Raw genomic sequence first — 12,329 nt, forward strand, 5'->3', positions numbered from 1 at the left:
GGACGCACCACATGCTCACTGCGCCTCAGAGTCAAACCCAGCGGCTTCCCAGAGTCAGTAGGTGGCGCCCAAACAACACAACCTGTGAATTAAACCTGCTCTAATCCACTGTGCCAGCAGTCTGTGTCAGCAGAGGCAAAGGAGTCACGACTCCAAATGGAAAGAGCTCAACGATTTGTAATACAAAACTGAGCCCGTAGTTCCCAGAGTCAGTGCGTGGCGCCCAAACACCACAACCTGTAAACTACACCTGCTCTAATCCACTGTAGCCCGTAGTTCCCAGAGTCAGTGCGTGGCGCCCAAACACCACAACCTGTAAACTACACCTGCTCTAATCCACTGTGCCAGCAGTCAGTGTGTGTAAGTTGGAGTATGCTTCCTAACAGTAAACGACTTCTACCTAACAACACAGCCACAGAACAACAAAGACGAGACCGCATGGATAAAAACAATACACGGAGGCTCCAACGATGCGCTTCAGACACACCAGAAGCAAAGACGTCACGGCTCCACAATGAAAGAGCTCAACTAACGGAAATACAAAACGAGCCCATATGGATAAACACAATGAAAGAAACCACTTTAGTACAAATATGTTTATTTAATTAAATGAAAACTTTACCATGGCTACGACCTGTGAACTACACCTGAGGTATAGCGTGCACGCCAGATTGTACAGCCGCCCGAACGTGACCACCCACACCACCGCATATACCACGTTCGTTTAGTAATGTAGCGTCAGTAGGTGGCACCCAAACAACACAACCTGTGAACTAAACTTGCGCTAATCCACTGTGCCAGCAGTCAGTGTGGCATATTTGGATCACATGACGGTAATTCAGTATTAAAAGTAAGTTGAATTATGATTCCTAACAGTAAACGACGTCTACCTAACGACACAGCCACAGAACAACAAAGACGAGACCGCATAGATAAAAACAATAAACAGAGGCTCCTACAACGTGCTTTAAAAACACCATATGCAAAGTAGTCACGGCTCCACAATGAAAGAGCTCAACTAGCAGAAATACAAAAACGAGCCCATATGGATAGACACAATGAACGAAGGCGCCCACAATGCGCTTCTGCAACAGCAGAGGCAGCAATACAAAAACGAGCCTGTATGGCTACGACCTGTAAGCTAAACCTGAGGTACAGCGTGCACGCCAGGTTGTACAGTATATATGCACAGATGCCAGAGGCAACTGGCAAGTCGTTCACACTACCACCGCTGCCAAAAGCGAGACTGCATGGATAAAAACAATACACGAAGGCGCCTACAACGCGCTTCTGAAACACGCCTCATGACTAGCAGAATCGTACGTCAATGTCACCGCCATACTGTGAGTGGCACTGCTGTGGAGTGAAGTGGACGCACCCACCCTCCATGATATTTCATCCCTCCAAATATCGGAGGGAACAGAAAGTGATTGCCATTCTTGGATTTGCGATTCTTCTGCTCAGTTACAGGATTAAAATTACTAAAGTGCTGAATGCAATGTGAGACAGGGTCTGCTAAGGCTAGTATTTGGTTTGTACTGTGATGCAGAGATCTGGGAATTTATATTTTTAAATTTCTCATTGAAGAAGTTCATAAAGTCTGTACAGTGATCCCTCGCTATATCGCGCTTCGCCTTTCGCGGCTTCACTCTATCGCGGATTTTATATGTAAGCATATTTAAATATATATCGCGGATTTTTTGCTGGTTCGCGGATTTCTGAGGACAATGGGTCTTTTAATTTCTGGTACATGCTTCCTCAGTTGGTTTGCCCAGTTGATTTCATACAAGGGACGCTATTGGCAGATGGCTGAGAAGCTACTCAACTTACTTTTCTTTCTCTCTCTCTTGCGCTGACTATCTGTGATCCTGACGTCGGGGGTGTGAGCAGGGGGGCTGTTCGCACACCTAGACGATACGGACGCTCGTCTAAAAATGCTGAAAAGATTATCTTCACATTGCTACCTTCTGTGTTTGTGCAGCTTTTAAGTATGCTACACGGTGCTTCGCATACTTAAAAGCTCAAAGGCCACGTATTGATTTTTGACTTTGTTTTTCTCTCTCTTTCCCTGCTCCTGATGGAGGGGGTGTGAGCTGCCGCCTTCAACAGCTTTGTACCGCAAGCCAAACAGCCCTATTGATTTGTTTGCTTTCCTCTCTGTTTCCTTTGAAGAGGAAGATATGTTTGCATTCTTTTAATTGTGAGACAGAACTGTCATCTCTGTCTTGTCATGGAGCACAGTTTAAACTTTTGAAAAAGAGACAAATATTTGTTTGCAGTGTTTGAATAACGTTCCTGTCTCTCTACAACCTCCTGTGTTTCTGCGCAAATCTGTGACCCAAGCATGACAATATAAAAATAACCGTATAAACATATGGTTTCTACTTCGCGGATTTTCTTATTTCGCGGGTGGCTCTGGAACGCAACCCCCGCGATGGAGGAGGGATTACTGTACTGCTAATATCTGTTGGTATTTTGCACTGTTGATCTGAATTTCCATTTGTTAATTTAGCCACTTTTCTAAACAGTACCCGAGGATTTTTATTATTGCTATCTATTATTGTAGAATAGTATTCTGAGTGAGCTTTAAAGAGGGCTGTTTTATATTTATTAACACTCTCTGTCCATGCAATTTGAAAGACATGTAGCTTTGCTGTTCTGCATCTGCGCTCCAGTTTTCGACACTCTAATTTAAGAGCTCGAGTGTTTTCATTGAACCAGAGAGAGTTTCTATGTGCTTTGATCACTTTTGTTTTAAGGGGAGCCACTGTGTCCAGAGCATCTCTCAAGGTCACATTATAATGTGATATTAGCTGATCTAAATTGTTTTCCACGTTTACATTTGATGATAACCCATCTAAATGGTTTTCCACAATCACACTCGACTTACTCAAAGTATGTATACATTTTGAAGCAGAATTACAATCCAGATGTCGAACTGTCTTTTTTTAAATCTGGGAGTGTGTTGGCAAGGGCAGGACTAAATCAAATGTAATTAAGTAGTAATCGGAAATAACTTCATTTAATGGAGTAATATTTAAGTTTTGAATTTCAACTTTGTAAGTTATAATTAAAATCTAATGTGTGGTTATGATTATGAGTTGGACCTTTGGCAATCTGACAAAATCCTACTGGATTTAACAAATAAACAAAACATTTGCTAAAAGTGTCAGTTTCCACATCAATGTGTACATTAAAATCCCCCATCAGTACTACATGATCATAATTTATAGCCAAATCAGATAGAAGGTTGCTAAATTCAGTCATGAACAATGAATATGGCCCTGGTGGTCTGTAGACTAGCACTATAATTGTTTTGGAATCTGTTTTAATATTTAAAATGAATGCCTCAAAGGATGTAAAGTTGCCTACATTTTTAGAAGTGATTTGCATTTTGTTACAGTGAATTATTCCTGTAGTGAAGTCCTCCTCCTCGACGAGAATCTCTAGACTTATGAAGAAACGAGTATCCATCTGGTGACGCCTCAGCTAGGGGGACAGTGTCACATTTACTAAGCCAGGTTTCAGTGAGAAGACACAGATCAGATTTTCTACTTAATATAATATCATTTACCAAAACAGCTTTACTGCCAAGAGAGCGAATGTTCAATAAGCAGCATTTGAAACTGCATGGTTCTTTCTGAACTGGTGATATATCCTTTCATTTTAATTTGAAGTAAATTTCTATTACAGATGCCCCTGGAGGAGGGTCTGGTTTTATCCCTTGGTCTAATTATACACCTTATTTTTTGGTTATCAATTAATTTAAGGTTTGTATCAAGACTAAATTTACTGGATGCCCCACAACAGGGATTTTGGGTAACAGCTTCAGGATAGTAACAGGTGGGATAAACAACAGCCTTTGATTTAAGATCACATGACTGCGGCCTGGATGGTGCTCTAATCAGTCAACCAGGAAGTTTTGCTGCCATATTTTGGGATAATACATAAGATCCCCTCCAGTTAGGACGAAGACCATCTCTTTTGAAAAATCCATGCCTTTCCCAAAAATCATCCCAATTGTTCACAAACGCTATGCTTTTATTTGCACACCAGGTTTCTAGCCAGCAGTGAAGGGAATGCAATCTGCTATAAATCACATCCCCTCTATATAATCTTGGTAAGGGGCCAGATACAACTAAATTCCGACATTTTCTTTTAGCTTTGGTGCATAGAGAGATGAAGTTCCTCTTTAATACCTCAAGATTGCTGTAAATAAATCTCATTAGTGCGAACATGCAGCAATAAAGTAGATACTTCATCGTCGGCAACATGGTCCAATGCGGCTTCCATGCCAGAAATCTAGGTCCCTGTGAGGCATTTAACATTAACTGCTGGTTTAACATAGTTTGGAATTCTAACATTCCACACTATGGAATCGCCAATTATGAGCACTTTCTTATTCTCAGTTTCCACAGGCGCGCTGCGGAGTGCTGAGAATCTGTTCTGGGTTCCAATTTGGTGACCTGGGTGCCGGGGGACTAAATTTTGGCTTCTTAGACCCCCGTCTTGCTGTTACCCACTTGCCCTGTGTCTGAAATGATGCTGCTGACTTCAGCCGCGCACTGACTACAGTGGGACGTGGAGAGACTGAAGCCGAATCAGAAGTAGCCGAATTGTCTAAACAAACCTAGTCGATCCAATTTTCGGTTTGCCTAATTGCTATCAGATTCCTAACGCGGTCCTCCAATTTGCATATTTTCCCAACCAACTCTAAATTAACTAAACACTTTTGGCAGGTGAAGCTGTCTACACTGTCGGCCGGAAAACCTGAACTGTACATGCTGCAGGACATACAACATATAAACGTGCCCTCAACGGCCAAAGAGCAGATAGAACTTAGGTTTAGTGTTGATGTCATCTTCTCCGTTTTTTTTAGTAACTTTGGTGCTTTGGCGCTTTCCGCGTTCAGCTGAATCACTAAGAGACCGTCGGCTTTAAGTTTCCACCACCCGCTGAGCAATCGACTTTAATTTCTCACTGCCAGTTATTTCTCCTGGTCAGCTGCCGGCTTTACTTCTGTTGAACTTGCTTGGGTGTTTGCGAAGGGCTACGTGCCTGTGGGAGACGCCGCTGCTCTATGCTTCCGCTCGCTGCTCCGCTCTGTGCTTCCACATATATTGTCTTTCTTTTAGGTGTGTAATAGAAACCACAGTACAGAGAGAAGTGTGCGCGTTGCAACAGGTACACATGTCATAAATGTAGGAAGGACGGTTCTTGCATGTGTTTAAACTGTTAACATTTGAATCTGATGATTGCATATAGCGCTGAACTGATCTCTCTCTACTATTCTTTCCTCTGCATGTCCTGGAGTACAAAAGAAACATCACCATACAGCAACATGTGGGGACTGGCAAGATCAGGGAAAAAAAAAAAACATGCGAAACACGCGGTCAGTGATAACTACCGCAAGATGTTATGCGAATGAATATGAATAATGTTGCATCCGTGCCACAATATTTTCCGAAATGTACTATACAGGTGATAAAATTAGTTATACCAAATATCATATATACCTATGTCTTTTATCCATCCAGATCAGAGAATGTCCAGTTCCACTGCCTCCAAACACCACTCACATCTACAGTTATTCCCAGTTTCAGATAAAAAGTAACAGCGTCAGATCCCTGAGTGTGTGGTGGGGTGGTCGTGGTCATCATCGTGGTTGTGACTGAGAGAATAAAAGTGAAAAAAAAATGGTAACTTTCACAAGTCTTATAAATGTACACCATCTGTTACAGACACAAACCAAATGTATGTGTGTACTGTGTAATATTAACAATAAGAGCGGCTCACTACTGAAAACGGCAAATATAGGAGGCAGTCGGGATTGAACTGGGGACTCTTGATTACAAGTCAACAAATCTTACCGCAACGCCACGGAAGCTGTTGCATCATCCTTGAACCTTTTGTGAAAGTGTTTATTTGATCTTTGGACTTCAGGCTTCATACATTCTATAGTTTATGCCTACATTTTATAACATTTATTACTAAAATATGAAAAAGTTCTGTTTTAACAATGTGTTTACAGAGATTACTGTAGAAACGGAACACACATGAAATGCATGTGTTCCAAATAATGTTCTATTATTTCCACTCTAAAACTCCAGCACTTCAATCCCAGATAATCAATCAAGGCATGAGCTGGGAGAACTTTGTGCACATTCTGCGATGGTGGGATGGGAGGTATGGGGAATGGGGATATAGCAGGCTGCTTGTCTTAATCAGCACATTTACAGGACAAAATACGCTGAGGGAGAGGTGCGAACGGATTTAAGGTTGGCCGGATTTACAAGTTTTCTCGTAGGCTCTGGTACTTCTAGTGTTAACTATTGTTCAAAAAATGTTTGTTGTATAACTTGTTTGAATGCTAGTTAGTATTTATTGACAGGCTGCAGTTTTGTACATATGCTGAAAATAATTTTACTTATGGGATACTATATTCTGTTCTTTTTAAGTATAGTCTATGTCTGCATGTAGTTGACATCTATTGCATTTTGTATTACTGCTAAAGAAAAGCAATTCAATCCTTTTTTCAGTGTAAGGAGCGAATGCGACCAGTAAAGAAGGCTTTAAAGCAACTGGACAAACCTGATGAAGGGCTATCAGTTCAAGAGCAGCTGCAACACACTCGCACCTGTCTGCTAAAAATTGGGGACCGCATCACAGAGTGCCTTAAAATGTATAGTGACTCTGAGCAAGTCAAACTGTGGAGGAGGTAAGATTAAAGTTTGAAGTAATAAACCTGAATGTCATTAAGCATGATTGTATTGAACTTGATTTAATGTACACGTGTTGTTTTTCAAATTAAAATTCTTATGAAGTACATGTCGACATGTAGTTATGAAGTGCATGTAACATGAGTTTACACCTTGTAGATTAATAACTTAATTGTGCATTTATTTAAGTATAGTTTTAAAATCTACATTATGTAAATATGTAATGGATGAACTGAAATACTTGTATATTTATTTTTAATAAGTGATAGACTATCCAGGTGGCCTGGTGTTGCTAGTGACATGAGCACAGCCAAGGTCAGGCATGGCAGTAATTTTGCACTAGTTCTATAGAAAATCAAGTAGAGCATTTAGACATGCCAGTGTAGATCTGCTGAGGCATTTAAACCACATGTACTGGGTGACATGAATGGGTCAATGACAGGAGCTAAAGTCTAGAACAGAGAGGTCTATGATCCGGGTGGAAGCATGCACAGTCTCACCAATACATTAAAAAGATAAGACAACACAGCAGCTACCAGGAGCTCCTTACCCTCTGTCCAGAGAAAGAAGGAAGGCTGGTAAAAAGCTACAAGAGCCTCTGGCTGATAAGTAATATTACATGACCACAAGGTATAAAAACTAGATCCAAGTTCCCCTTTTCATTGAAAAGGACTGTGTGGAGAGGGTCACTGAATCTCCGGTTCCTGCGTGTGCACATAAAGGAAGACCTGACATGGACCACACTAACACCACAAAGCTGATAAAGAAGGCACAGCAACGACTTTACTTCCTGAGGATTTTCAGGAAGAATAATTTCACTCAAGAACTGTTTTTGGTCTTCCATTATTGCTTTATAGAGAGCATATTGACTTACTACATCTGTGTATAGTTTGCCAGCTGCACAGTATCAGAGAGGAAAATGCTCCAGGGCATCGTCAACATCACCTAGAAGATTATTGGATGCCCTCTCCCATCCTTGAAATATCTTTACAGTTCCTGTTACCTTCAAAAAGGCCCAGAGCATACTTAAAGATCCATTCCTTCCTGGTCACTTTCTGTTTCAACTGCTGCCCTCGGGCAGATGTTTTAGGACAATAAAAACATGAACAAACAGATTAAAAACAGTTTTTACTCATAGGCCATAACTGTGCTAAATGCTGCTCTTACTGCAAAACCTTAAATTATGCAATGAATGAATATCAGCAGAATATGAAAAATGTGTTGTATGTGTGGCATGTGGTGTTTATTCTTATAGCTTTTATAATCCCTTTTTGTTTTGCACTGATAGGTTTGGTATCCATTTTCGTTGTGTATATGCAATGATAATTGCACTGATAGGTTTGGCATCCATTTTCGTTGTATATGTGCAATGATAATAAAGACTTATGATTATGATATGTTATGTATGATTATGATATGTTATTCAAACAGGAGGGTAGGAAGGACTAGCGTGGAGAGTTGCTTGCGTACTGAAGAGTCTATAGCTGCAGGTGGAAGCTGCTTTCGCTGTACTTTGTATATAAGAGCCAGATCGAATGTAATTTACCTATTTATCCTGATTTATGTACTTACTTCCTACAGTGTAAAGTCACAAGTAGACTGCAGAGCTTCCCGTGTACATATACAAAGTACAGCGACGGCAAAAGTGCAACATGCATTCTTTCTCTGATGTAGCACCGTCGTCATCATCTGAGTTCACCTCTGTTATAGGACGTCTTTATGGGAAAACAGCAGTGTCAGATGGGGGGGGGATCATGAATGCGACTGAGAGGATAAAAAAAAAAAAACAAAGCTAACCTTTACAAGTATCATAAATTTACACAGGCTGTTACAGACTCGAATCAAATGTATGTTTTTATTCTAAGATAGTAAGAATAAGAGCAACTCACTTCTCAAAATGGAGTTGTCTGGGGTCGAACCCATGAAGTTTGGATTACCAATCAACAGTTGTTACCGTTGCACCACCGAAGCGATTGTATCAAAGGGGTGTGAATGTTGCACCCTAACGTGCATTCTTTTTCTGCAGTTATATTCTTGAATAGAAGTGCACTTGTTCTGTTATATTTGTACCTTTTGTGAAAAGTGTTTATTTGATATTTGGACTTCAGCCTTCACACATTAAACACGTCATGTCTACATTTTGTCAATTATTACTAAAACATGAAAAACGTTTGTTTTAACAATGTGGTTATATAGATGGTTGTAGACATGGAACACACATTTAATGCATGTGTTCCAAATAACCATATAGTATTTATAAAAGGTGTCATTTTGCTTGACTTCTCACTCTCTATACAACTCTAAGCAACTGACATGCAGATAAACAGACTTGAGCTGAGAAAACTGTGCGGCGGTGGGAGGATGTGATAGCAGGCTGCCTGTTGCTTATCGACACATTTACAGGACAAAAGACACTGATAGAGAGGTGTGAAGCGATTTAAGGTGGGACGGATCTACAAGTTTTTTCGTAGGCTTTGGTAATTCTAGTGTTAAAACTGAAGGACTTGTGCTCTAATAGTTTTTTCTCTTAGTTTCTAGTTAGTTCTTCAATCAATGACACAGCTCTTTTGTGATCATTTTTTTATTGATTTAAGGAATTTAACATACCATAAGAAGGTCAAAAAGGGAAAAACTATATGCCCCAAATGGTGCTTGTTTTAGTGCCTCCATTTCAGAGTCTGTAGTATATGTAAGGACAATTACTTCTTGGCATTTGCTGTATCAGAGGTGTTCAGTAGATAAGCACCCGTCCACTGTTTAAGGTCCTTTTTATTTTGTTCTCCTTTTTGAAGTGAAATAGATAAAAACAAACAGAAACATGCAGAGTCAAGCTATTATATCAGCCACTTCATATCTGCCCTAGCACAAAACGAGCAAGCAAGACAGAGAGCGCATACAGTGCGTGGCCAAGACCATAAAAAAGAGAGTGGAATATGAAACAGAACATTAACATAAAACATGGAATAAACTGCGGAGAATTAGTGTCATGCTAGTTCAAATTGTAGAGGTACAGTGCAGTTCGTGTCATCTTTCAGTATTTAGCAGAAATTGCTGAGAATAAGATGAAATTTAAATCTGCTTATTTTGAGTTACTTGATATTAATACATTTAGATTTCTGTGTAAATGTTTTCTTGCTTCAGATTCGAAGGCATACTACCGGGACAGGAATATGGCTACATGGATTAATTGTCCTTAAAATTGGGCAAGATTGTACCAAGTATTTTTTTTAAACTATGTTGCATTATTTGGCATGTGCTATCGCATATCAATCTGTTTATGTTGTAAGTGGGTGCTGTGTGTTTGTTTACTTGAAAGAACATCATGTTTGGCATATTGTTTAACGTTTGGGGTTTTTATTGAATGATTTTGATTTAATTTTTTGTATAATGCCGATTCAGGAGGCATGGAAAGCAAATGATAAAGTGGATTCTCAGACTGTGGTGGTTACCCTGGGACTTGGCTTGATGTAATCCTGGAAGCAGATTTTAAAGACGTCTTATGTCAGAGAGAGTATGACATGTGACATTGTAAAAGGAGTCTGGGGAGAATGTTAACTGGTGGAAAGATGAGACAGAGTTGTGTTTAAAGAGAGGGAGATTGTCTTATGTTTACTTTTTGCTTTTAATCTTGAACCAGTGCTTCACTTTTCATATGTTTAGTTCCACAGTTTGCTCGGTATATAGGGCCTCTGTTGGTACTTTCCCTACATATACATTTGTTTCATAGAGATCTTACTTATTTCATATGTTATATAGTCAGCCAGTCAGTCATTGTCCAACCTGCTATATCCTAACACAGGGTCTTGGGGGTCTGCTGGAGCCAACCCCAGTCAGCATAGGGCAAAAGGCAGGAACAAACCCTGGGCAGGGCGCCAGCCCACCGCAGTATGTTATATATCAAAGTTAAAAAAACGCACTCTGAAAACATGCAATAATCAGCCTAAAGTGTTTAATTTTTCTGCAGAATTTTAGGCAGAATATTTCTTCATAATGTTAGATTAAGGGTTTACAGAAAGATAAAAATTAAAAGAAGGGGAAAAAACACTATAAAAGCCATATAACCCATCACTCCAGTTTTCCTTATAGGTAACTAAAATGTAAGAAGAACTACTGAAAGCAGAGAGACTACAAAGGCAGTGAGTTTAAATCACAAATGTGATAGCTGAGTTCTAGCCCATAGCTATGCAAGTCACTTAATCTTCCAAGTGTACCATATACTTATATATATTTTAGGTTATTAAACATTGTTTTTAAAGACAGGATCACAGCACTTCCTCAGTTTTTCAAGTGCAAAACAGTTGACAGAAAAGAATCTTAACAATGCAGTGCTTATATATATTAATTCACATTTAATGTAAATGTACAGTAATAGTGATAAAAACATATACAGTAACTACCTGGTCTTATCTCACAGAGGAGGAATTCATTGTAGTAAATGAAGAAATGTTTTGGAATCTATACTAATAAAAGGTAAAGCACTCACTGACTGACTCATCACTAATTCTCCAACTTCCCATGTAGGTAGAAGGCTGAAATTTGGCAGGCTCATTCCTTACAGCTTATTTACAAAAGTTAGGCAGGTTTCATTTCGAAATTCAACGCGTAATGGTCATAACTGGAACCTCTTTTTTGACAATATACTGTAATGGACGGCAGCCTGATGGCCTCCCATGTAATCACGTGAAAAGACTGTAAACGCAGTAGGGAGAAATGAAGGAAGAGCCACAAACAGCGAAGAACAAAAAATTCATTAAACAATTGAGAAGGGAGCGAAACAATAAGAAGCGAGCGAGTGAAGCATACAAGCATCTTCATAAGGGAAACAAAGCACAGTGTAAAACGTAAGTTTAAATTAAGTTTATAGAAACGCTCCCGCTGCGGATTGCAATAACATATTCGCGAGATAAAAGTTTAATGAGAAGACACCGCCGTAGCGCAACGTTAGGGGCTTCACCTCTGGCGCTGACGTTCGAGATTCGATTCCCGAGAGGGGATGCAATGAGTGTGTACGCATGAACAGCACAGAATTAGGGCGAAACACGTGACATGTACTCTTTGCATAATTTGAAAGTAAACAATTTCAACCATTCTATGATCTGCTTCTCACAACTGAAAGACGGCACATGGCGGATGTTAGCCAACTTGCTGACCGCAACGTTTGGGGCTTCAACTCTGTAATTACCACGATCTACATACTGTCAAATAAATGAAACACACGCCATAGCGCGACAGCTGTGAAAAGGGAGGTTCACAAAAAAACAGATCTTTTACAAATTGTTATTGGTATATTTTCGATCTGTTTAAAAAGGTTTTCTTTTCTTCTTAATAAAAAATTAAAAGCAGTACTTCGCCGCAACGAAGCGCGAGAATTTGGCTATATATATCTGCTTCTCGCAATTAAAAGAGGGCACGTGGCAGATGTTAGACGACTTGATGACCAAGCATAAGCGTTACCTGCCAGGTAACCACTGATACAATCAGATTGTGATTCAGAATAGGAATGCAATGAATGTAATTACCCGGATCTACATACAAGGCGAAAGTCTTGCAACATTCAAAGATGATGGTTTGGGATAAGTACACCATGGAACATAAAAGAGCTTATGAAGC

The 12,329-nt window shown here is 39.8% G+C and overlaps 1 protein-coding gene across 4 annotated transcripts in view; it reads left to right on the forward strand.

Annotated features, from left to right (window-relative positions):
- chd2 (chromodomain helicase DNA binding protein 2) overlaps positions 1 to 12,329 on the forward strand; it is a 261,689-nt gene that overhangs the window by 227,633 nt on the left and 21,727 nt on the right. For all 4 annotated transcript variants that reach the window (XR_007933712.1, XM_051920212.1, XM_028822994.2 and 1 more), the window contains one exon: positions 6,540 to 6,718. Coding sequence is in view for 3 of the 4 variants with exons in the window: in XM_051920212.1 (XP_051776172.1) it covers positions 6,540 to 6,718 (179 nt within the window). In the remaining variant the exon portion in view is untranslated. The remainder of the gene's footprint in view (positions 1 to 6,539; positions 6,719 to 12,329) is intronic.

The sequence above is a fragment of the Erpetoichthys calabaricus genome, chromosome 17, assembly GCF_900747795.2.
Source record: "Erpetoichthys calabaricus chromosome 17, fErpCal1.3, whole genome shotgun sequence".
NCBI lineage: Eukaryota > Metazoa > Chordata > Cladistia > Polypteriformes > Polypteridae > Erpetoichthys > Erpetoichthys calabaricus.